This window comes from Cyprinodon tularosa, unplaced genomic scaffold (assembly GCF_016077235.1).
Source record: "Cyprinodon tularosa strain WSP-4 unplaced genomic scaffold, ASM1607723v1 ctg210, whole genome shotgun sequence".
NCBI lineage: Eukaryota > Metazoa > Chordata > Actinopteri > Cyprinodontiformes > Cyprinodontidae > Cyprinodon > Cyprinodon tularosa.
The window spans coordinates 1,514,616-1,540,119 of NW_024038779.1; the positions used below are offsets into that span (position 1 = coordinate 1,514,616).

A 25,504-nucleotide genomic window follows, 5' to 3' on the forward strand; every position below is an offset into this window, starting at 1 on the left:
ATATATATATATATATATATATATATATATATATATATATATATATATATATATATATATATATATATATATATATATATATATATATATATATATTATACATTTATACATTTTTTTTTAAATCTTAAATGGGAAATGTGTATATTTTTTATACATTTATGGCTTAGTTACTGCTGTTGGCTCTTTGTTCATTTTATGAAATGGCACAAACTTATTCAGTCAGTCAAATATCATGACGTCATGATCCCATCTCAAACCCTCAACCCCAAACAAGCCACCTCCAAACTCTCTTCTTCTTCTACATTTTAGTGATTGTGCTACAGTGTCACGTTCAGGTCTGGCATAGTAACTGCAAACATTGGGGGGGTTCCCTGTATACGTTAGGAAATTTCTAGAAATAATCCCGTGTTTAACAAAAAACAAATAAAAAAAAGGCTACATACCAAGCTAGAAATGTTGATATGTATTGAAGTATCATACAGTTTTATTTAGGAAAAGCAGAACGTTTAGGGGACCATGATGCTCTAGTCTAAGGGCCCTCATCATAGTATCACTGGATGCAAAATCCCAATGTAGAGGACTATTTGGATGAAATATCTGGTAAATTTATATATTCCAAGTCCTATACGTATGATCTACATCCTAATAACATGTTTGAATAGTTGAGTGGGATTACCATTGAAAAGAATAAATAAATAAATGAATACAGGGACAATAGTGGGAACATTTTGGTGATTAAAACAGAAAGAGACAAGAATATAACTTTCGTTCCATCACTGTGAATTTCGTCAATATTGCACCACGATGCTCTAAGTTAGCATTTTTTCCATTTAATTTTATACCCTTCCAGCAACCAAGCAGCGCAGAGAGACAGCCATAAATGGAGAAAGGAAAGCCATGAAACCATGGAGATGTGACGAATGTTACACCAAATATGTATTTTTATGGATATATCTTGGCAGTGTAAACTGATTTTTAAACCTCTGAATGTTACATTCGGTCCCGATCAGCACCTTTGATGAGAAATAAACAATTACACAGTTATAAGTTGTAGAATAATTAATCTATTTATTTTAAGATATATTTGTTGCAGAACATCATCTTGCTTATTGGTCATCTTTTTATTTTTTAAGCAAACATTAAGCGCGAAAAATTGAGAAAATATTCCATTTAGTTTGCGTGATGTTTTCAGAAAAGAAAAAAAAGTCCTATCCGACAAGGAAGGAGATCCGCTCCGCGTTTTGCAGCCTTCCGTGCGGCTCAGTAAAATGGCTGTATGTAGCTGAGCCTCGTGTTGGTTTGGTTAGCTCCCTGCCTCTCTCTACCCGGGCTCGGTAACACAACTCCCACAACAATTTCTGTCGCTCTTCTACGCATTGTATGGAGCCTCCATCACCTCTCTAACCTTATCTACGGAGCCTAAACCGGGGGATATGGCAGCCGGATTCGGTCCGGAATGAAGGGATTGGAATGATTCGACACAAGGGTTGATGCTTTTAAACAATTATTTATATTCAATGCTAGCTTTTGATAGTGACTGACTAGGCGAGAGAGAGGGAGAGAGAGTTTGGAGGGGGTGTATATCATGGCCGCTCAGGTCGCCAGCGCCGCCACTCTTAACACTAGTCCGCCTTCTGAACTTAAAAAGCCGGATCGAGACCCGAAGGAAGAAACGCTTCCAGGAGAGAAGCAGTCCGACAAAAAGCAGCCGTGTTTGGACAGCGGATCACCGGGCCGGGGGGATCTGCAGGACGGGGCAGACGGTGGAAATGCAGGGGGAGGAGGGGAGCCAGAGATGAAGAACGGGAATGGGAACCCGCCCAGGGTTAATAATAATACCCCGAATGACTCTGTGGGACCGGACGGAAACAACCACCCCGGCTTCGTGCATCACCACGGTCCAACTTTCCCTCCGCCTTCGTACGGATACAGTCAGCACTACGGTCGGCCCGCTTTTCATCAATATGGCGGACAACAAAGCCCTGGCATGGCAGCTGCTGCGGGTCCGGGTGTGCAGTCGAGCAACATGATGGACCCGTATCAACCCAATTCACACGACCATGGCTTCTCTAATCACCAGTTTAACAATTACAACCCATTCCCGAACAGGACTCCGCACCCGGGCCAGTCTTATGGTATGAACTCTCCTCGCAGCGCTCAGGCGCCGACAGCTGGGGGCCAGCCAGCTAAGCAGCAGCCGCCACCGGGAGGACCCACAGCAATGGCTGGATCTTACAGTAACCAGAGATATAACATCGGAAACCCCCAGCCGACTTCCACACCGACGCTCAACAAGCTTCTGACCTCCCCCAGCTCAACGCGAGGGTATCCAAACTACCCGTCTGGTGGCGACTACAGCGGCCAGGAAGGAGCTAGTAAGGGAGCAGCAGATATGGGCAGTAGCGGTCAGTTCGCAGGGAGCAACCCAGGCTGGCAACAAAGAACCCACCACCCGTCACCCATGAGCCCGGGGAGTGCTGGGCAGCCTCTAGCCAGAAACCAGGTAAAACCAACCATTCTAACTGCTACAAGAGCTTTAGCATGTCTGCTTCCCTCCTCTGAGCTAGTTCACAACGTAGCAGGCCAGCCATTGTCTGATAGTAGTTCGCAAAGACTCTAAAATGGCTGCCTCTCGTGTGTATTTTTTCTCTTTTCAACACACCACTTTATAAATTAGACATTAATTCTTTTTTTAAATGCCTGTTTGAAGAGCGGAGCGGGGTTAGTTTGGGGTATAAGTTGTGGGAAACGATGTTAAGGGAGCTGAGAAGGCCCGACTTTGAAAAGAGGTTGAAAACGGCTCGTTTTTCTTCCCGCACTCTTTGCTTCCCCCTTTTTTAATACGTCAAATGTATAAAGCGTTTATTACGACTACAGTCGCCCTTTACAACTATTTAGCTTCTACAAATGGTGTGATAGTTGTCCACGGGCTTATGTTTGCGCTGTTTTGTCGTCCGTTTAGCTGTAATTTTTGTGGCAGTAGAAGGGAGGAATGCGTCGCGTGCCGAATGAGCCCTTCACGGTCATTTAAATGTCCGGTGTGGGTCCTGTTTAAAATGTTTATTCGTCCCTGGGGATATCACAAAAAGGCAGTAAATTCTTACATTTTGACCATGTATCGATTAGACGCGCTTCCCCGTATTTAGTTATTTCTTTATACGGGCGGCTTTCGCTTTGTGAGTGTCTGAGAGCTGCCCTTTTTTGCAGACCTCAGTTTGCAGTGGGATTTGAATTGTGGAGGTAAAATGCTACTGTCAAAGCCAGGAGATAGTTGGTCTTGGGTTGACATGCGAGCTGAAATCTGATTGGCTCCCCATCCGCAGCTCATGGCCATTTATAATTACATGTGATGCAAGGCAACAGTTGCTGATAAGAACACAGCGTTTTGCTCATCACAGGGTCATCGAGGCATTTCACTTCACTCCCTCTGTTTCTTTTCTACAAACATTGGTTGATATTTTGTTCAAACTTCCTTAATGTTGTTTTTTTAAACCAATTGTGCCATAGGGGATCCAGTCTGCATAACTAATTGTTCCTCTACATTATAATAAAGTTTATTTTTTAATGTTATATTTTTAAAAAGCAATAGAAGAAGCTAATTGTTTTTAGGTCAAACTTGGGAAACCCATTGAGGAAAAATAAATCAGATCTGATTAAAACCTTAAAAAAAATGAATGAACCTTAATTGCAAATTATATTTTTTTTCCCCCAATGCTTCCATGAAACTGGCTTTCCCATCATAAAAACCTTTTTTTCTTTTTAGTGGTTAAAATAAATTTAAGTTACTTGATCTTAAATAGTTCATCAGCCATCCAAAGGGTTATCAATGTAGGAATTTTATATCCATAAAAGATGTTAGCAAGAAAAAATAACCATGGCATTTATACGTACTCCTTTTTATGCATCTTGTTTATTTGTTAAATGCAAAATTTGAGATTCAGATTTCCAAGTTTGGATGGACTCTTAATGTAGAGGGTTATATATTAAATCAGTCATGGCGTTTTAGATACACTGACAAGTTTGGCTGGTTTAAAAAAAGGTTAAAACTATGAATAAAATTGATGAAAGGCTTTTAACAGTGCTTTTGGGCTGGGTATGACTGGTTAATAATATTAGGCCCAGTTTTATTTAAGAGTCTGGTACTGATTTTGTTTAAAAAGACCAATGTTAATGCCTATAATCTCTAGTATGAATAACTGATCTGATTATTTGTGGCCTATTTAGCTTTGTTGTTAAATGCCATTCATTTATTCAGCTGCCTGGTAATTTTCTGCAATCCATTGCTCCATAGCAGCCAGACAGAATTCCTATTTGCTCTGGAACGCTTTCTTGCATATTGGAAATAAATAAATTAAGAAATACATTTTTTTACACAATTGAGTAGAATTTTAAATGTAAAGCTTTAAAACTTAAGCCTGATTTGATTTTTGACTGGCCATGTTTCTAGGGATGCATGTTGTAACTCATCAAAGGGAAATGTCTGCATCTACGGCTGAAACAATCAGCAATAATTGTGATTATTCGATTATTAAAATAATCGTCAACTAATTCAGTAATTGATTGTATTTTTAACTGGAGAAAAGAGACTCCCAAACATGCCTTTAGCTGACAGTGACCCAGCAGGAACTATACAAAAATTGTGAGAGTTGCAAGTTAAAAAGAAAATCCTTTTTCTTCTGTCAATATTCTCTATCCAGAAAGGTTTTAGTTTCACCTGGTTTGGCAATGCGATTATTAAGCGATTAATCTAAAAAATAATCAACAGATTAATTGATATCTAAGTAATTGTTAGTTGCAGCCCTTATCTCATCCAAATCTCCCATTTAAGTCAAGTGCGTTTAACTTCTATGTCTTTTCTCTTCTTCTTTGTAACAGTCGCAAGGAGGAAACAAAAATGGTCAAAATCATAATCAGCGGGTAAAAACTAAAAGAAAACCGTAAATCAGTTTTAAAAGAGAGAATTGACAAGTGTAATTGTAATCCTGTTTGTAAAGCTATGTGACTGCGGAGTCTGGCATGCAGCACAAGTTTGACTTTGTGTGTGTCTAGAAATTCTCCCCCCCGACCTCCCCACCTTAAAGCCAATCAGAAAGCGGTCCACAGTCTCTCACCCACCAAGGGAATTTCCTGTCTGCTTTATGCAGATTAGCCATGTGCCATGCTTATTTATTCCACCTCATTAAGGTGGATTTACAGTCTGTCACACAGGGCACTCTGTATTCTTTCTGCTGAGAGGTAGCGTCATAGAGTGACCACGCTACTTGGCACAATGTACAAATCAAAATGGCATTAAGGGTCAATTTAAGCTATTAGAGAAATCTTTGGCATTTGCTGGGTCACTGTAGTGTGTGAGCTCTTTCATGGTTTTCACTTTCCTTAGCTGTTGTTAAAGCACTTCCCTCATTTCTGGTGTCATTCATCCGAAGCCAAACTGCCTTCTCTTGGGGGGTGGGGGGGGCCCTACTTGGACCAGACTCAAAACAGGAGCACAGCTGGGATATGTTTAGTATTGGGCAGACTGCCTTCTATTCGAAAGCAGATATATATAGCTCTGTTGACTTCCGAAACTATGGCAGAGCGAAGTGGGAAAAAAAAGTCTGTAATGACCGTGGGAAATAAGGTGAAGAAAAGCACAATTTGCCCATTCACAGAAACTGCTTTATTACCTCAGCACTGCAGACATGCGTAACTGAGTTTTTGAAGCAAACTATTTAATAGCATAATCACCCAAACGTCAGATTGGCTTCTAAAAGGTGCGGTGTTAATTTTTATGTGTAATTAATCCAAGTTTTATTTGCTTATTTGGTGATTTTAGCCCCCTGCTTCTATGGATCCAATGGGAAAAATGAGAGGTCAGCCATATGGAGCAGGGAGTCCGTACAGTCAGCAGTCTCAGCAGGTGCCTCCTACCGGTCCTCAGTCTGGGCCAGGGTACCCTGGACAGGGTTATGGTCCACCAGGTCCACAACGGTACCCGGTAGGCATGCAAGGACGAACACCAGGAGGCATGGGTGCAATGCCCTATGGTCCACAGGTACTGGATTTTATTCTGGATTGTACTTTTTCCCCCTTTTTTTGTGAAGCATTGCAGCACATTATTGGTATACAAAAGCAATCAATTCCCTATACTTAAGATAGAATAAAAGCTAAATCAGATTTTCAAAACATCTATACATTTAAAGATGTGATCCTATCTCAACAATTTTTGTGTGAAATGAACTGATACCAGAAAACAGGATTCCAAAATACAAAGACAGATTAGAGCACCGCTTTGGTTATCAAACTGTAAAGACTTAAAATACATCCACTGAAGTTTGACAACAGATTTCTCATGAGCAGGTTAAGTCGTTCAAACCTCTCCTCTGTAAATGAAAAGAAAAAGGCTGTTACAGCTCTGGAGTTTTCCAAAATAAACACAAGAAAGTGAAAATGCAAGTCTGTTTTAATTCAGAAATTTTAAGTTGTGAAAATCCCAAAATATTGAAATATTTATTGGTCAGTTTGCAAGACGTTGCACATACCATCTCTTTGTATTTAATCAAGAGTTACTAACTCAATTATACAAGGATTTTAGAATATTGATTGGTTTGAGATCAGGCAGTGTTTATTATTTTAGATAAATATTTTGTATTACATATATCTGTTCAATGAGCTGACTTTAGTCTGACTGTAAATGATTCTGCTTGCTTTGTACTTTGGGATAAGCACATGGCATATTCTCTCTCTTTAGATGGGATCTTATGGCCAACAGGGACCAGGAGGTTATGGCTCTCAGGGCCAGGCACCATATTACAACCAGCCAGGTCAGGCTCCTCATCAAAGTCAGCAACAATCCCTTTACTCCCAGCCTCAACCTGGCCAGCCTGGAAGACAGTCGCCATACCCTGGGCAATCTCACCCTCCACCTTCAACTCCACATAACCAAGGTGGACCACCTTATCAACAGCCCCACATGGCCCCACAGTCACAGGGACCTTTGCCAGGCCCATCCCAAAGTGCCCCACAGTCTCAGCCACCTTATTCTCAAGCACCTGCTACGCAGCCTAGCCAGTCTCCATATTCCCAGCAGCAGGGGCCTCCTACTCAGAACACACAGCAGCAGCCAAGTTCCCAGGCTCCCCCTGGATCACAGGGCCAATCCAGTTACCAAGGGTCCTCACAAGGCCCCCAGCAAACCCCTACTCAGCAACAGCAGGTGCAGTCCCACCAACAGCAGCAGCAACAGCCACAGGGACATGGCCAACATCCACAGGGGCAGTCTGCAGCTTACCAACAGAACGCTCAGCAGCAGCAAGCACAGCAGTCACCTTATCAGCGCTTTCCTCCTCCACAACAGCAGGTACCTCCTCACTGCCTTGGATTTTGCTCATCTTTCTCTTTATATGTGCTGGGATTAAGCTAGCTATTTGTGTATGTGTGTGTTAGGAGATATCCCAGGACTCGTTTCAGTCCAATGCCCCTGCATCCTCTCAGCCTAAATCTGGTCCAGAGGACGGTCAAGGCCGTCCATCCAGCCTTCCGGTCAGTAATGTTTAATTATTGGGGCATAAAAAAGGCTTTTTTTTTTTTTATTTAATTGACCTGATTTGTTTTAGGAGCTCTGTATAAAGCTCCATACATCTTAGTAATATTGCTCATCTGCTTTATCCTGTAGATTAATTATGTGTGCTGATGAGAAATTAAGTCTCCTGTTTAAACTTATCTGAAACACTTCTTTTGCTATAATCTGCATCTACTATTTGGCAGATTGATGTGGTTTGTGTTTGAAAGCATTCCCTCCAAAAAGAAGCGGAGAGACTGAAGTCATCACATATGTCACCAAGGAAGACCCAAATTTAACAAAAAACTTCTGGATTTTGTAAATAAATGTATTGTGCTTGTAATTAGCTTGCTTGCTATATTCGTGCATCCGTAGGTATTTTGCTTAAAGGAATAGTACACCCAAAACATGATTAGCCTTCATTTTCTACTCACCCCCATGCTGAACAACACTCTGGAGTACTTTTTTGATATCTCAAATGCATCTGGAGATCTGGGAGGCTTCTTGCTGTCTGCTGACATTCAAATAATGGAGGTCTATGGCGCCCGAGACAGAAAGGTCCATAAAAGTCCACAAAAACGTGTCAATATTCCTCCATACTGCTCGTCCAATGTAATCCAAGTGTCCTGAGTGGGTAGCGTCCATAATTTACTTGAAACAAAGTCATTTAGAACGTTTTAGAGCCTAAACAGTAGTGTATAGGATTTCCTAATAGCGCCCCCATGCGCGCTCACGATTCTACGGAAGCCGGCAGACCAAACCAGATGAAAGTGCGCATTCAGCTCGGCAGAGAACTCATGCTCTTCCTCAACACTGAAGTCCTCAGACATTTTTCTTTCGTTGTTTCTTTCTTTGCACAGGTAAACAGCACATTTCTTCTTCTATGCTTGCATTATTGGCAGAGCAGACGCTGAATGCGCACTTTCATCTGGTTTGGTCTGCCGGCTTCCGTAGAATCGTGAGCGCGCATGGGGGCGCTATTAGGAAATCCTATACACTACTGTTTATGCTCTAAAAACATTCTAAATGACTTCGTTTCGAGTAAATTCTGGATGCTACCCACTCAGGACACTTGGATTACATTGGACGAGCAGTATGGAGGAATATTGACACGTTTTTGTGGACTTTTATGGACATTTCTGTCTCGGTCACCATAGACCTCCATTATTTGAATGTCAGCAGACAGCAAGAAGCCTCCCAGATCTCCAGATGCATTTGAGATATCAAAAAAAGTACTCCAGAGTTTTGTTCAGCATGGGGGTGAGTAGAAAATGAAGGCTAATCATGTTTTGGGTGTACTATTCCTTTAAGCTGCAGAGGTGACATCACTGAGTGTACGAAAGAGTAGTAGTTGTAAATTATGGTTTTATGAATATACTAAAGAGAAAGTGATTACAGAATAGGCAGCCACTAAGCTTCACTCTGAGATTTCAACAATCTTCTGATGCTCCAGGTGTAACAGGAGATGAAAACTGGAAAGATAAAACACAGCAACTTAGGCGTGGTGCATGTCTTGCTCTCTCTCGCTCTCTGGCAGCCTGATGGTGTTTTGTGTCCATATGTTATAAATTATTTTCGTGCTTTCAGCCTTTTAGTGACCGCCCTGATTTGGAGAAAGTAGGCACTAGTAGAACTATTGTCTTCAACTATTCTCTCAGCATCTATCCTGTTAATTTTAGCAGTTAGCATAAATTTTCTTTGGTCATTTAACAGATTAAAGACGTGCATCTGATTGAAAGGATTTTACATCACAGTACCAGAAACGATTCAAGCTGCAGCTCATTGCTTGTCTCTCACTCTTGTTTACTCATAAATGGCCATAAAAAGACACGGTGACCCTGCTATCGTGACTTTTAAACATTTTGACTAATTGATGGCTGTTTGGTCCTATCTCTTCTTTTATCCTAGTATTCTGAACATGCTATCAGTTTATGGTCTTTTCTAAGAAATACTTTTTTATTTTATTTTTCTTTTCACCTATTTAATCTTTTGTATTTTAGCTATTAGTACTTTTGGAGAACATAAGTATGTGCAGGGAGAGAATATCAGAGTAAAGACTGAAGGCTAGAAGAAGGCAAAGAAGTTGCTTAATGGTTTGTTAGAGATCTGGAATGCAGCTGAAAAGGCATTGATAGATTTATTATTTGTATTTTTTTTGTCTTAAAACAACGCTCTCAGTACCTTACATCACAGAGTACATATGGGCTGTTTTTTTATTGTAATCATGTGGTGATGAGGCTGCCGCTGCATGCTGACTCTGCTCACTCACATCTTACAAACCTTAGTAACCATGACGACGCCTGGCAATAATGCACACTCACTTTCTCTCTGAAAAAGATAAATAAGGACAAAGGCCTCCAGGGATATTTGTGTGAGCGTGTGTAGTATCTGAATCTGTGCCACTCGTGTGTTAACGCAGAGGAGGAGCTGTGTCATGTTATCACAGCTGATAAACAAGGAAAACATTGCAGTGCTTACTGTAAATCACTACAGCTAAGACGTGTTTTTTTTTTTTTTTTTATAGTCTTGAACCGACTGTGTTGTTGTTTTTTTTAGGACCTGTCTGGGTCGATCGACGACCTGCCCACAGGTACAGAGGGTGCACTGAGTCCTGGCGTTAGCACCTCGGGCGTGTCCAGCAGCCAGGGGGAGCAGAGTAATCCGGCCCAGTCGCCCTTCTCTCCTCACACATCCCCTCACCTACCTGGCATCCGAGGCCCTTCGCCGTCTCCGGCCGGCTCCCCCGCCAGTGCCAGCACACCCCGCACAGGGCCGCTGTCACCGGCCAACTTGCCAGGTCAGCTGACAGCTCTCAGACGGATGTATTAAACAGACTCCTTACATCTGATGAAATTTCCTAATTACGGTCTCGTGGGAGTGATCGACATTTTTGACAACCTGTTTCTTACTGATGTTTCCTAGCTTTTAAAAACACATTTCTGCATTTGATTCCAATCTGCCACTTTTGTTGTCCTGTTACTTTTGATTTTTACGATTTTTATTTATTTATTTTTTTCTAGCTTTAGCACCTGACCATTTGCTGAGGACATATTTTCTCGCCTCTTAAATCCATCCTGTCATTCATACATAACACATTGTAGATTTGGATGAGCCAGTTGTTCAATCTGCTTTAATAGGAATGCTTATTTCCAGTTTTTATATTCATTTTAGGTGGAGGAGGTTATTAAATACGAGATCAGTTGGTAATTATTTATATAAAAAGAAACGGTTTGATATTGCAGTCTCTTGTTAACTAGTGTACCTAGCATTGGTTTTGTAGTACTTTTTGCCGTGAAGCTGGTGTAAAGGCAAACAAATGGAGTTAACAGACACTCTGATTAACCTACACTGTACCTAACATTCTCTATTTTAGTGAGATGTTAATGTGTTGTAAATGTGAAATGGACTTCATATTTATAGTGCCTTCCAAAGCAGATTATATTATGTTTAGTTATTCACTCATGCACACAATGATGGTTGCAAGCTACATTATCGCCACAGCTGCTCTGGGACCCACTGTCATTGGACTGCTTTTCAAATGTCCATCTAGGTTAACCAATTATGCAGATGTGTCATTTTAGGAACAATTGTGGTCACAGATCCCAGAAGATGATTCTGAGTGCCACAAATGACCCATAAGCCATGTTTACGACATCTCTGCTTTTATTAATTGTCTGTATAAATAAAATGGTGAAATCTAGATTTGATCCCATTGCTAACAGTATTAAGGTCTGTTTTATGTGTTTGGCTAATCCCATTGGTCTACAAACTTTGAGCAGGATCATTTATTTGTTTTGTTTTGTGGGGGGGTGGAGCATCATTCCCAAATATATGATCTGCCTTTGGAGATGAAAAGTTTGATCCCGTTCCTAAAGCGGAAGCCTTGACAACCAAAGTGTGCAGGCCTGAATTCGGTTTTTCCTATGAGCATTTGTAACTCTTTAATTCCTATTTATCTGGTGCAGAGTTGCGCTCTTTACTTTTCTCAAGGACGCACTTTGGTCAGATCTCTGCTAGTCAGGAACAAGGCCTGGACTAAAGATGATTGGAGACTGGAAGACCAAAGAAAGCCTTGCAAACATATTAAGCAGTAGATAAGATTAAAAAGATTCTCTAGGCAATCTGGCTCAGAGGAAAATAAGGCTGAAGACATTCAGAGGAGATTAAAATGATTGTACGACGCTGCATTTTATTTTTTCCATTTCTTTCAAGGGATTGATTGTAATTTTTTATACACTACTTTATAAACTCAATGCCGTCATATTTAACTAAAAGCATGTGATGGGAAAGTAGCCTGACTGCTATGCCTCTTCTGATACTGTGAAAACAGTGACTTGATTTTTGCAGCTGATTGGATGTATCGCATGCAGGTGGACATTTTCTCCTGTTTAGTTAAAAGCAAAAAGCATCTTGAAGAGCAAAGAGTTCTCAAGCCGTCTAGGGAAGGAACATTATTCCTTTTAGATGACTGGTCAAGATGACAGATGTTGTTCGTTTAAGTTTCCTGCTTGGGCAGTAAGCATTTATGGTGTATTTTTGAGAATCTAACTTTGTATTTGAGACCTAAAATATGATTAGGATATTTTTTTTCTTTCATAAACCCTAAAGAGATGTTTAAACAGGGTTTTGCTTTAATTTTTATGAAAGGGCAAAATCGTTATGTGGTTAACATTTCAAACTCTTCAGTATCTTGGTTAGCATTAGCTTCCTTCTTAAAAGAACAGTAGCAAGAATCAACAGACGTTTTTCCTTTTGCTTTGTGAAAGGGCTCATGCAGTGAGGCTAGAGTTAAAGTCAAGCTACCCTACTGATTTCATTCAGAGGTTAGGAGGGCTATATTTAGATTTATATAGGAAGCTTTAACAAAATAAATAGTTAGATGGTAGCTATTCTCCATGATTATTTAGAATCCAAAATAAAGCAGGCATTGGGTCCAGAGCTGTCCGTGTCCTGCTGCATTATCTTTTAAAAGCACCAAACTTTAAAGCATTGTGTCTATGTCACTTTACAATGTAATAATGGCCAGAGGCAAAACACAGGTCTTCTCTGCTGGTAATGGTGTAGATTCTTACTTTTACGTTGGGACTTTCAAAAGGCTGCCAGCATCTCCAAATCCAACTTGTTTTGGTTAGGGATGTTCAAAAGGTTTAAATTAAGCTAACAGCCTTGTTGAAAATACAACCGCATGGTCTTTTTAAGAGATTCGTATCCTTCTGCATTTACTCTTTTAGTTTTCAGCCGCTCATGGATGCCAAATCCACTTTAAAACCTCTTCGCTTAGCAGCTACTTCCACACAGAGGAGCGTTGCCATCGCATTCATGCATCATTTCCCAGCTGCATGTATTTCTTATTTGAAAAAGATTTAATTTAAAATCATACACACCATCATCCTTTATCCAATCCTTGGTTCCCCACATTATAGTGAAAGGATTAAATCACTTCACAATGTGGAATTAATATTTTAAACAATGCCATTTACTAAAAAAACAAACCCAAAGTATATGAAATATTGTGTTTGAGAACAGTTGTCTGACTGCACCTGGCCTAATCAGAAACTTACTGGAGCTACCTGTTATTGTTCAGGGACCCAGATGCCTTCCAGGCCATCCAGTGTGCACTCAGATGGGACGCTGCACCCTACAATGAACCCGTCTCCAATGGCTCAGGACAGAGGTTTGTTGCCGTGCGTTACTTAACATGTACATCAAAATTAACTTGTTGCATAAATAATCCCCAACATCTCCTCTTCCCTGCTTATTTTAGGGTTCATGCAGAGAAACCCTCAGATGCCTCCTTATGGCTCCCCCCAGTCAGCCTCTGCACTTTCGCCTCGCCAGTCCTCTGGAGGACAGATGCATCCTGGGATGGCGCCTTATCAGCAGAACAATTCAATTGCTAGCTACGGGCAGCAGGGAGGACAGTACGGTCCCCAAGGTTTGTACTTTAAAAATTCCCTGCCTTAACCAAACCAGCTCTTTGAGGTTCCACGGATAGGGCTGATTCCTAAAGGTCTAAATCTCCTCCATGTTGCCGGTCCTCCTCTCTGACTCTATTTATAGCAGTGAAGAGTCAGCTGATGTGGCACAGCCTCCTGTCAGTGGAGCTGAAACTGTGACGAAGGCTTGCTGCTTTGCTGGCAGATTGTTAAAGAAATTGTTTCTCTCTTTGTTTTCCTACATTAAACAGGTTCTAAATGTCAAGTAAACATCCAGGTGTTGAACTGAAAGGTTTTTTTTGTTTTTTTTTATTATTTAAACTTCTGCAGCTTACAAAAGTATTGATTTTAACTTTTTCATAGTTTCAGATTACATCCTCCAACTGCAATATATTTAGTTTGGGTTTAGACCGACGGAGTAGTGTATAAGTGTGAAGCGGAAGATAAATAATCTGTGTTTTTATTGAAATCTGTCAAATGTAGATTTGATGCAGTGTTTTATTATTTTTTTTAAATTAAACTTAAGTTTGAAGTTTGAGCTTGAAAATTTGTTTACTGTGCGGGAACTGAATATGGCCATTCTTTGAAATCTGTTGTTTCTTACAGAAAATTTGTGTAAACGTAGCAGAAGACTAAGTTTTTGAAGGTCTTAACATCACCTCAAAATGGATAGTGAATGCCATGGCCATATAACCTAAACCAGCTGTCTGGGAAGGAAAAGCATCAGACAATTGTTTTATGTTCTCATGCTAACTCTGAAGGTGCTGCATAGATTCACTATGCATAATTATTTGTCAGAGATTCCACAAATCTGGCCCTAATGGAGTGGCAGCAAAAATAAAAAAATAGAAAATAATGTATTTTGGTTTTCTACATGTTGGTCTGCGTAAATGGAATTGTGTAGCAGAGCAAAATGCTATAACACTGTTTAAACCCTGCATACAGGAACTCTTTAGAACATGTGGTGGCAGAGTGATGCTGGGGGGAATGTCTTCTTTTAGCAGGGACATAAAAAACCTATTGGAATGTATGGAAAGATTTGCACTAAAGCAGGACAGGCCTGAAGGAAAACCTGTCAGAAGATCTAAACTGGGCGTAGAGCTCTATGCCTATAACCACAGCTAAAGTAAAATGGTTTAAAAGTAAATACTATTCATGTGTTGGGGTAGTCCAAGAACATTCCAGACCTGATTCGGGTTAAGGATCAGGAATATTGACATAACTGTTTACATCCAATCTGACTGAGCTTGAGCTATTTTACAAAGGAAGGAAAAAAATGTCAGCCTGTTTATCTGCAGATCTTTTCAATGCATACCATAGTCATAGTTTTAACTGATTAAAGGATTCTGCAAAAATTAAGTTGTCAATGCTAAATATATGCATTCCACATTTAACAGATGTGTTTTTTTTTATGTAAAAATTACAGGATTGGTTTAACCCATTGAATAACAAGATGAATTAAAGTTTATGTTTAAGGAGAATGGATACTTTACAACTTGCCGGTATCCTGCAACTTTTAGATCCATCCGTGGTCCAACACAACTGAATCAAATGGCTGACTTACCTCCTCAGTATGCAGTCGGTTCCTGCAGAGTCCTCCCAATTATCTGAGTACTTGATTCAGGTGTGTTGAACCAAAGGCACATCTAAAAGATGCAGGATACCGGCCCCCAGGAACTGGAATTGTCCACCCCTGCCCTAATGTGTCTTATTTTTGTATTTATATATTTCTTTATTGTTTGTAGGTTACCCTCGCCAACCTGCCTATGGCAACATGCCCAATGCCAACTACCCTGGACCAGGCATGGGCTCCATGAACCCCATGGCAGGACAGAGCGGAGGCCCTCCATATGCTGGCATGCCTCCAGGAAGAATGCCTCCTAATCAAATGGGTGCTCGTCCGTACGGCCCCAATATGGGTCCCGGGATGGGTCCAAACATGCCTCCTAACATGGGCAACATGCCACCCCAGGTCAGTTCAGCAATGTGCCCACCTCCAGGAATGAACAGGAAGCCCCAGGATCCTGCAGCCATGCAGCACCCCTCCAGCAACACCATGCTCAACAGGTTGGTTTGCAGTCCAACTAACTTGAGCTCTTCTTTATGATTTGATAATATAAGAATAGGATTTAAAATTCTTGTATTGCAGTCCATTGATGTTCAAACAGCTTTGATCGTCTAGATTTACTACAGGGGATAAAGTGCAATACAGATTTCCTACAAAAATCTGTATTGCAGCAAAGCAGCAAATCTTCTTGAATTTGTTGCCGAACTGGGAGCTGCAAATTTGTCAGTCTGGTTTCATTAACCATTTACAGTCTGCAGCCATATTTGCTTACAGTGCACACAATTACAGAGGTTCCTCACCTTTCATTGCTGATGGATATGCTGAAGTACGATTAACAAGTTGAGAAATGAAGTCTGAAAATTATGGAATTTTCCAATAAAAATAGCTTTGGAACCAGAGCGGAAGGTTTAAACTCTACTAAGACATATTTGGCTTAATTGATGGATGAAACATTTTAACAGTTGGGTAAAAAATGAATTCTAGAGCCCAATAGTTTAATATGCACATTTTAATTTAATATATGTGGAAAATATTTAAATCAGTTCCATTCTTGAGAGTTGGACTCAAAGCCCTGTGATAGTCAGAAGAAAACTTATTTTTAAATGACCCTGACATAACGTGGGTGGTAAACCATACTTACCCCCTTTTTATAAGTTAGCATTGTTCTTACACTTGAACTCTTCGATGCCTGATCAGCCTTGTTTTTTTTTTTTTCATTTGCAGAATGCCCGGGTACCCCAACATGTCACAGAGCATGATGGGCTCTGGGCCACCGTATGGCCCACCGATGAACAGCATGCCTGGAATGATGAACACTCCAGGTGGATCTCCTTATCCCATGGGGCCAAACATGCCCAATAACTCTAGTGGTAATATATGCAGAAATTAGTTTGGCTTAGTCAAGTTTGATAAAGTGGCAATTAACTTAACCCCCCTTTTTATTTTTAAATGTGCAGGAATGGCTCCTAGTCCGGAAATGAACAATAAGATGAATAACAAAGTGGACGGCAGTGGAACGCCAAAGCCGGATTCAAAATCAAAGGTACTAACTTTGTATTTATTGAAGTTAATGAGTAGCTGTAGGGTTTTTGTTCTTTTCAAGTACTTTAATTTCTTGTGGGCTCATCAAACAGAAGTCAAACTCATCCACAACCACATGTGAAAAGATAACACGTCTTTATGAGCTGGGACCAGAGCCAGACAGGAAGCTTTGGGTGGACCGTTACTTGGCCTTTGTGGAGGAGAAAGCCATGGGTATGACCAACCTGCCTGCCGTGGGGCGCAAACCCCTCGACCTCTTCCGGCTGTACGTTTCCGTTAAAGAGATCGGAGGAATGATGCAGGTAAACGCGGCACCCAGAGCCGTAGTGAACCGCGGTTCTATTTGGGGTCTTCTTGTTCTAACTGGGGTTTGTGTTTCTTTCATAATAGGTGAATAAAAATAAAAAGTGGCGTGATCTAGCCACCGCCTTAAATGTGGGAACATCCAGCAGCGCCGCCAGTTCTTTGAAAAAACAGTACATTCAGTGTCTGTATGCTTTCGAGTGCAAGATTGAGCGTGGTGAAGATCCTCCTCCTGAGATCTTCACTGACAACAAAAAGAACCAAGCTGCTAAAGTCCAGCCACCCTCTCCAGGTTAGAACCTCCCTCTTCTGTTCAGATCAAATGCATGACTAGGAGACACACCTCCCTCCCAAAAAATGAAGTTAATTAAAACCCTGTACCATATCTGCTCCTCTCTTCTTTCAAACTGAAGCGTCCCTCTGTTCCACAGCCGGGTCTGGCTCTCTACAGGGTCCACAGACACCCCAGTCCACCAGCAGCTCCATGGCTGAGGGAGGCGACCTTAAACCCCCCACGCCGGCCTCCACCCCTCATGCCCAAATGCCTCCCATGCCACCTGGTCCAAGGTCAGTATCTATTATCAGTGTATCCTGCCTTGTAACAAATAGATGGATTGGTCAAACTAACTGCTGTTTCTGGGCCACTGCTGCTTCTTCTTTTGTAGGAGCAGTGTAAATCTACAAGACCCCTTTTCAGACGGAGGCGATTCCAATTTCCCAAGAAAGAACATGACTCCCAACTCCTCCTATCAGCCTGGCATGAACACATCGGACATGCAAGGCCGAATGGGCCCCTACGAACCCAACAAAGACCCCTTTAGCAACATGCGGAAAGGTGGGACCCTTTAGACTTCTTTTTAATCGTGAAGAAAGAGTAATTTGCCACTCATCAGGTTTTAATCTTCTGTAATTTTGACTGTGTTTTTAGTTGGTGAGCAGTTTCTGCCTGCTAACCAGGGCCCTAACAACGCTGTAGGTGACCAACAGCCACCACAACAACAGCCTCCATTCAACAGAGGACCACCAGGGGCCATGGGCACAATGCCAATGGGACCCAGACAACAGTACCCCTATGGACCAGGCTATGACCGGAGGTAGGAATTGTTAATTTATTTTAAGGAACACTGAAGAACGTAAACCATCATTTTCTCCTATCTCCTATTTTATTTAAGAAACTGCAGCACCTTTTATTTAGGTGAAAATGCAAATTATTGTTTTATTTTTATCTAGAGATGCAAAGATGAGGGTTTTGTTTTATAAAGCTTTAACCTCCAAAATATTTTCTACACCTCCTGAAATTCATAGTCATTGTTTAATTTGAGACTGTAATACTGTGAGTAAACACAGTAGCTGTTTAAAAAAAAGATTTTACCGAATATTTAATGTTCAAGTTCACATTTTCAACTGGCAATATGTAAGCAATTAGCACAGATGGATTATTCTCAGTTTGTGTTGCTTTAAAAAAGTTAACTTCCTCTCAAAGGGATTTCATTATTAGCAAATCCAGCAATACTGTAGAAAAGATGGTAGAAATGTTCTATTACTGATTTAGCCTTCATGTTACCCACCAAAAATGTTGTTCTCTCACAGTAAACTGCAAACATCACACACATCCCAAAATAGTTTCTTTTCCAGTGGCTCCTCTGTGATCAGCTTGCTGGTGTAGTGAATAGCTTTAAATGTTTTTCAGTGTTGCTATCTACACTGAAGGTTGTTATTAGCAAGACCTGGTAGGACATGGAGTTCAAAACGGATAATTTCACATAATGAACACAATTTACACAATTTAATTGTTTTGTCTTTTTTTCACAAATGGAAAATATATTAAACCTTTTATTGTGTTTGAGCAGTTAAGATTAACTAGTTGTAGAATATTTACTAGTTTTTTTTATAGAACTATATAAAACATTATAAAACATTTTCTCTAGTATTTCTGCATACACCTTGATTGTTGTGCATTAAACTATTTGTGAAGCCAGATGATGGATTATATGTTTTTGTAAGGTTCTAACTGGAGGAACACCTGTAAATATATTACAGAGAAGCTCCATCATGTCAGTGAGTAACATTAACCTGCATAGGTGTGCGTAATTAATCTCTTGACCGCTCAGGAAAGAAACTGCTTCTGTGTCCCAGAGATGAGCATTTCAGTATAAAATGCTCATCGGCCTCGTAACTAAAAGCAAAATTATTTATCAAATATATCCCATTTGCAATATGTTGTAAAACTGAGGCGCTCTACTTGATATTTATGATCCATCAAGGCAAGGCAAGGCAAATTTATTTGTACAGCACAATTCAGTACAAAGACAATGCAAAGATCATCAAGGCAGAGAAATACTCTAATCTCTCATTTATTTCTAAGTTGGTTTCTTGTTATGCTGCTGTCGTTCAGTTTATATTTGTACAAAAGGCTTGTTGAATTAAAATTAAAAAATTGAGAAAGAAGAACCCTAAAAAGTTTTTGTTTTAGGATTAGTGTCCTATATTAGTTGTTTTTTTCTTCCCTGGTACTGCTGGACATTTAATATGTGCATGGATGACTATTTGAAGAAAGCTAAAAGCTACCTCGTCTTTTGTCCTGCTTTTCCTAGACCGGAGCAAGGAATGGGCCCAGAGGGCAACATGGGATCTGGACCTCCTCAGCCAAACCCGATGATGCCTGCCAACCCCGACACGGGGATGTATTCTCCAAATCGCTTCCCACCACAGCAGCCACGGTAAATTTGAAGAACACTTCAGGCAGGATGCTTGGCAGACTTTCTGCCCTCAAACAAGCTATTATTGAAAACTAATCTCTTTGTATGCAAGACTTGCATGAAATGCATTGACTTTGAGACCTAGGTGCTGTCAGAAAGTCCTATATGGCAGAAACATTTCTTTAGTTTCTGTAGCTATCAAATTAAATCAAATAAAATTGAAAGTAAGTTTTTTTTTTTTTTTTAATCACCAATTTTATTCTGAATTAAAAGTTGTTCCTGGATACAGATTATCTACAGGCTCAATAATGGATAAGGATTTTCTCTGTTTGCCTTTGATTTTAATTCTTTTAAGATGGATGTTTCAAACAGATTCAAGGCGTTACTAGAATTAAGCTAATATGTAAATTGTAAACAAAAATGATAATACCGTTTGTGTATTTTGTGTAAAAAAAAAAAAAATTAAAAATGAATAAAAAAAACCTAGTGTGTATGTATGCCACCAAGGAGCTCACTAAAACTGATAAAACATGATGTTCTCAGGCATGATTCCTATGGAAATCAGTATCCTGGACAAGGGACGCCCCCTACTGGTTCCTACCCAAATCAGCAACCTGGAATGTACCCACAACAGGTAAATTGTCTATCAGCATGATATAAACTCTTAACTGTGTTCAATACGCTGTAATCAAATAAATAAATGTTTGGCATCAATGCTCATTTTGAAATTTCTTTGTGGTGTAGGGTTATAAACGTCCTGTGGAAGGAGGCTACCCCCCATCGAAACGCCACGAAGCGGAGTATAGCAGTTCTTTCCCTGGTGGACAGCAAGCACCACAGCAACAGCAGCAGGCTGGTGCTTCTGCCCCATCATCAGGACAGCAGGAACCGTACAATCAGTACAGCGGCAGCGGGCCCTACCCGGGCCCTGACCGCCGTCCACCTGGCCCCAACAATCAATTCCCCTTTCCATTTGGTCGAGAAAGGATGCAGGGAGCAACTGGGCCAAGCTCCCAGCCTAACATGCCTCCTCAGATGATGCAGTCGGGGCCTGAGGGCTCACAGGGGGGCATGTGGCAGGGACCACGAGATATGAACTATCAGAATTACCCCAGACAGGGTGGTCCTGGGGGGCCAGCGCAGGCTCCCGGCTACCATGGCATCAACAGACCTGATGATATGATGCAATCAGACCAGCGGATGAATCCGGACGGCCAGTGGGGGTCCCAAATGGGCCCTCGGCAGCCTCCCTATGGTCCGGCGGGGCCTGGACAGCCTATGCCTCGTTCAGTCCAGTCCAACTACCAACCCCCCCAGGGTGTGCAGAACCACATTCAACAGGTGTCAAGCCCCGCCTCCATACCCCGCCCTATGGAGGCCCGGACCTCACCGAATAAATCCCCTTACATACCTGGACTATCGAAGATGATAAAGGCCGGCCCTCCTGTCCCTGCATCCCACGTGGTGCCTCCTCCAGTGCAGTCGCCTCTAATAAGGAGAGACATGCCTTTCCCCCCTGGCTCCGTCGAAGGAACTCTACCTGTCCTTAAAACACGACGGAGACTCACCATGAAAGATATCGGTATGAAGATGATCACATGGTTAGACCAAGGTTTCAAAGTAATAAAAAATGATTTGATAAAAATTTAATTTTGTGTTCAAACCTTTTAGGAACCCCAGAAGCCTGGAGAGTCATGATGTCATTAAAATCTGGTTTATTGTCTGAAAGCACATGGGCTTTAGATACCATCAATATTCTGCTGTATGATGACAACAGTATAGCAACCTTCGATCTCAACACGGTGAGACTTGCAGTTAATCTCTAAAGGATAGGCGTGCCATCAATTCTTACCCATTTATCCAATGTGATAACTGATAGAAGAAACAAAAGTTTGAGAGATCCGTTTCTATCCTCAGTCTCTATCCTATTGTCTGAAAGCTGTGCTTCCTTAAAGCCTCTGTTCTTCTGCTGCTTGCTTTCTCTTCTCTCTAGTGTTTTTGGTCTTGCTTTCCTTTTAAACCTGCCAACTAAAGAAGTACTCACTGTATTTGAAAATGAATATTGTGTAGGATGTTCCCATAGCGACCTTGAGTGACAGTGTTTTTACATTAGTTTTTGTTTTACTGTAGCATTGAGTTTTATTTTTATGTGCTACTAACATTTTTTTAAGATTTAACCTTTTGAAATTCTGTTTTCACTGCAGTTACCTGGGCTACTGGAGCTGGTGGTGGAGTACTTTAGGCGCTGCCTCATAGAAATATTCGGTATTCTGCGGGAATATGAAGTCGGGGACCCTGGTCAGAGGACTCTGCTCGATCCTGACGCCTTGAAATTAGACCTGGACAACCTGGAAGAAGAGCAACCACGTTTTGAGGATATGGAACAAGAGGAAACGGATGACGAAGATAAGGAGGAACATGAAACGGAGCGGCCGGTGCTCGTGAAACAGGAGGTGGACCAGGAGCCGTGCTCGCAAAGTCGAGATGAGAAAACACAAGAAGACAAGAAGAGCAAGGCTTCTTCATCTGAGCAGACTGGCTCGTCGCAATCTCTACCTGCCCACGAGAGACCCAGGCAGGCCAGCAAGTTTGACAAGTTTCCACTTAAGGTGGTACGAAAGAGAGACCCATTTGTGGCTGCCCAGTTAAGTAATCATGGTAAAGTACAAGAGTTTGACAGTGGACTACTTCACTGGAGCGCCGGAGGAGGAGACTCGACGGAACACATCCAGACCCTCTTTGAGCCGCGTAAAAACTTCTTAGAGCCACGACAAAGGATACCCGTGCCTTCAGGTCTGCTGAAGCGACGGCCACTGGATGAAGACATACGAGGGAGCTGCTTGCCAACTGAGGAAGAGAGAAATAAGCATATAGAGGAAGACGGGCAGAAACAGAGCAGTTTGAAAGAAAAATCAACAGATTCTGAGAAATCCGGCTCAACAGCTAGCAATGAGGAGGAGCGGCCGTCTCCTTCAGAGATAAAGCAGGCTGAGAAAGGGCCTACAAGGCACCAGGAGAATAATAGACCTGTTCTGGCCTCTCTTAGTATTTTCGCCCAACAAGCACAGCAGTCTGGCACCATCTTAGAAGATGAGCCTCACAGTAAAGACGAAGGACCGCTCGTCACGCTGGCTGATTGGCAGGATTCGTTGGCGCGTCGCTGCATTTGTGTGTCTAATATTGTCCGCAGCCTTTCCTTTGTGCCGGGAAATGACCACGAGATGTCCAAACATCCCGGACTGCTGCTCATACTCGGGCGCCTCATCCTGCTCCACCACTGGCACCCCGAGCGCAAACAGGCCCCGCTCACCTACGAGAAGGACGAGGAATCGGACGAGGGAGTGGGCCAGAAGGATGAGTGGTGGTGGGACTGCTTAGAGATCCTTAGAGAGAACACACTGGTCACAATGGCAAACATTTCAGGCCAGCTGGACCTCTCCAACTACCCTGAGAGCATCTGCTTGCCTTTGCTGGACGGTCTTCTCCACTGGGCGGTGTGCCCCTCGGCAGAGGCCCAGGACCCCTTCCCTACCTTAGGCCCTCACAGTGCTTTGTCCCCTCAGAGACTGGTTCTGGAGACTCTAAGCAAACTAAGCATCCAAGATAACAATGTGGACCTCATATTGGCCACTCCCCCCTTCAGCCGGTTGGAGAAACTGTACGGAAACCTGGTGCGGTTAATCGGCGATAGAAAAGTGGCCGTCTGCAGAGAGATGGCCGTCGTCTTACTGGCCAACCTGGCCCAGGGTGACACGCTTGCTGCTCGTGCGATCGCCGTCCAGAAGGGCAGCGTGGGCAACCTGCTTGGCTTCCTGGAGGACTCTCTCGCTGCCACCCAGCTACAACAGAGCCAGAGCTCCCTGCTGCACCTCCAAGGGATGCCCTTCGAGCCCACCAGCCCGGACATGATGCGGCGAGCTGCCCGGGCGCTGCACGCCTTAGCCAAGGTGGAGGAGAACCACTCGGAGTTTACACTACACGAGTCGCGACTCCTCGACCTCTCTGTGTCTCCGCTAATGAACTCGCTGGTTTCTCATGTTATTTGTGATGTACTCTTTTTGATCGGCCAGTCATGACAGCTGTAGGGAGCTATGGCTCCACTTTTTCGAGGGGTTTCTTTATCACCCCCCCCTCTCCCTGGATGAAAAAACAAACAAAAAAAAAACCAACCTGGCTTCTGCGTGTAAAACTGTGCAAGAACAGTTCACGTAACTGGCTTTAATTTATAAAAAAATAAAAAAATTAATCAAAAAAATCCTTCAGATTCCATTCAGCGAGCCCTTCACAAGCCAATCCTCCTTAAGAGAGGGCATCACGGAGCTGCTGCGGACTGCGAACCAGAGAGGTGCCCACAAAGGGACACTGCTCGTAGTCTGAATGCCAAATGGACGACAAGGAGCCGAGAGCGCCACTGTTAGGAGTCTGTTCTGCACTTGGGGGGGAGGGGAGGGGGTTGGGTGAGAGTACTTTTTAATAAAGATAAATAAATGATTAAATAAATAAATAGCTGAAAAACAAAAACTGTAACCAAAGTTGCTGTCTCGTTTACAGTGAGTTTGGGAGACGCAGTGTGCCCCTAGCTGTCCCCCTCCAGGGGCGCAGCCAGTCTGTAACTGAGGTGAAACAGCCTGACTAGTGACCTACTGGTTTGTAGTTGGATCCTCACCAGTCAGCCCGACAGTCGACCTCGCTGTCAATAAAACACCTTCACCGGGGAGGCCTGTGCAGTGTGCAGTAGATTGTAGGACATTTTCTGTGCCGTACTGCTCTTTGAGTGTAAAGCGTTCTGTTATTCTGTTTCACACAGAAGCTGGTGAGCTAGAATTTTGAGGTCATTTAAAGTTTGGTGTTGGAACAGAAAATGGCCCCCACCCCACCCCCCATCCACAGTATCATGAACCTACAACACCCTTACCTCCTCTTATCCCTTGATTGTATGAATACCCTTATGAAAAGAATCACCTTTTAGGACTGGTTTTCAACTTCAGATACAGCGTTGCTGTGGTGTATATATAATGTTGTACATTATACTTCCTTCCTCTCTGTCTGTCTCTGTCTGTGTCACTATTCTCACGTTTTGCTATGGGTGCGAGACGGAGGCAGGCTCTTCGATTTTGTCATTGACCTCGTCTCCACGATCGGACCCACTCCTCTGGTCTCATCCACAGCTCCGTAGTATGGCAGACACGGCTCAAACTTGTTATATCCTGGTACAAACAAGAATAAACTAGATGAAGTACACATTTGACAAATTTTCTTGAGTCATGAATTCAGCATATTTGTATTTCAGACTATGTAGCTAAGACAAACATGTAAATTTCTCCCTGTCCCCTTTTTTTGGCTCAAGGAATATCATTTATTCAGTATGAAATCTTTATACTATATGTTCCACGTGGTAAGAATAAATGTACATCAAATCTTCCTAAGCCGTTTCATGGTTTTATTCTATGGGAATTTCTTAAAAAAAAAAAAGAAAGAAATTAGCTTTTAATTAATTTAATTTCCACTAAGCTTATTAAAACTTTCAGATCCTCTTTACCGTCATAGTCTAGATTGAATTTCTAGCATGTAGTACAAGTTAAACACTTAAAACAGCTGCATTTGATTGCAATTATCCTATGTTTGGCAGATGTGTAGAAAAATGGCATGAAAGAAGTTTAATATAAAAATGCATAATAAAGGCTACATTAGGGATGTTAGATTATAGTTGATATCCATATACCACGGTGTTTTTATATGCAGTCTATTTTGATGAATAAAGTTCAGTTATTCGGTGCACATTAGTCTAACTGGTTTATAATAAAACCTTTTTTCGAAGATTATACGTTTTCGGCCTGATATCTGAAGCAAAAGCAAAATTTGTTGCGCAATTTTCAAAGCAGGATTCGTTGTCTTTAGCGCCTCCTGCTGGAGATTA

At 41.9% G+C, this 25,504-nt stretch overlaps 1 protein-coding gene across 3 annotated transcripts; it reads left to right on the forward strand.

Moving 5' to 3' along the window:
* The first annotated feature begins 1,249 nt into the window (after positions 1 to 1,249).
* Positions 1,250 to 25,013, forward strand: arid1aa (AT rich interactive domain 1Aa (SWI-like)). Of its 3 annotated transcripts, none has more exons than XM_038285384.1 (20): positions 1,250 to 2,503; positions 5,816 to 6,034; positions 6,731 to 7,339; positions 7,426 to 7,521; positions 10,097 to 10,337; positions 13,125 to 13,214; positions 13,305 to 13,475; positions 15,222 to 15,543; positions 16,268 to 16,413; positions 16,501 to 16,586; positions 16,678 to 16,887; positions 16,976 to 17,180; positions 17,320 to 17,455; positions 17,554 to 17,723; positions 17,817 to 17,982; positions 19,483 to 19,608; positions 20,131 to 20,221; positions 20,332 to 21,169; positions 21,259 to 21,389; positions 21,792 to 23,663. In XM_038285384.1, the coding sequence occupies exons 1-20, from the start codon at positions 1,586 to 1,588 to the stop codon at positions 23,661 to 23,663; spliced, it is 6,843 nt and encodes a 2,280-aa protein (XP_038141312.1). In that variant the 5' UTR covers positions 1,250 to 1,585. The 3 variants fall into 3 exon arrangements, with proteins under 3 accessions (XP_038141312.1, XP_038141313.1, XP_038141311.1); XM_038285383.1 differs by having other exon boundaries at positions 1,586 to 2,503; positions 17,302 to 17,455; positions 21,792 to 25,013; XM_038285385.1 differs by lacking the exon at positions 7,426 to 7,521 and having other exon boundaries at positions 1,251 to 2,503; positions 17,302 to 17,455; positions 21,792 to 25,013.
* The last annotated feature ends 491 nt before the right edge of the window (positions 25,014 to 25,504 follow it).

Excerpts from the sequence above, each read along its gene's own strand:
- arid1aa (XM_038285383.1), top strand. The coding sequence starts at position 1,586 with ATGGCCGCTCAGGTCGCCAGCGCCGCCACTCTTAACACTAGTCCGCCT. Across the intron at positions 17,724-17,816 it reads CTTTAGCAACATGCGGAAAG|TTGGTGAGCAGTTTCTGCCT; the intron begins GTGGGACCCTTT and ends CTGTGTTTTTAG. Across the intron at positions 21,170-21,258 it reads ACTCACCATGAAAGATATCG|GAACCCCAGAAGCCTGGAGA; the intron begins GTATGAAGATGA and ends CAAACCTTTTAG.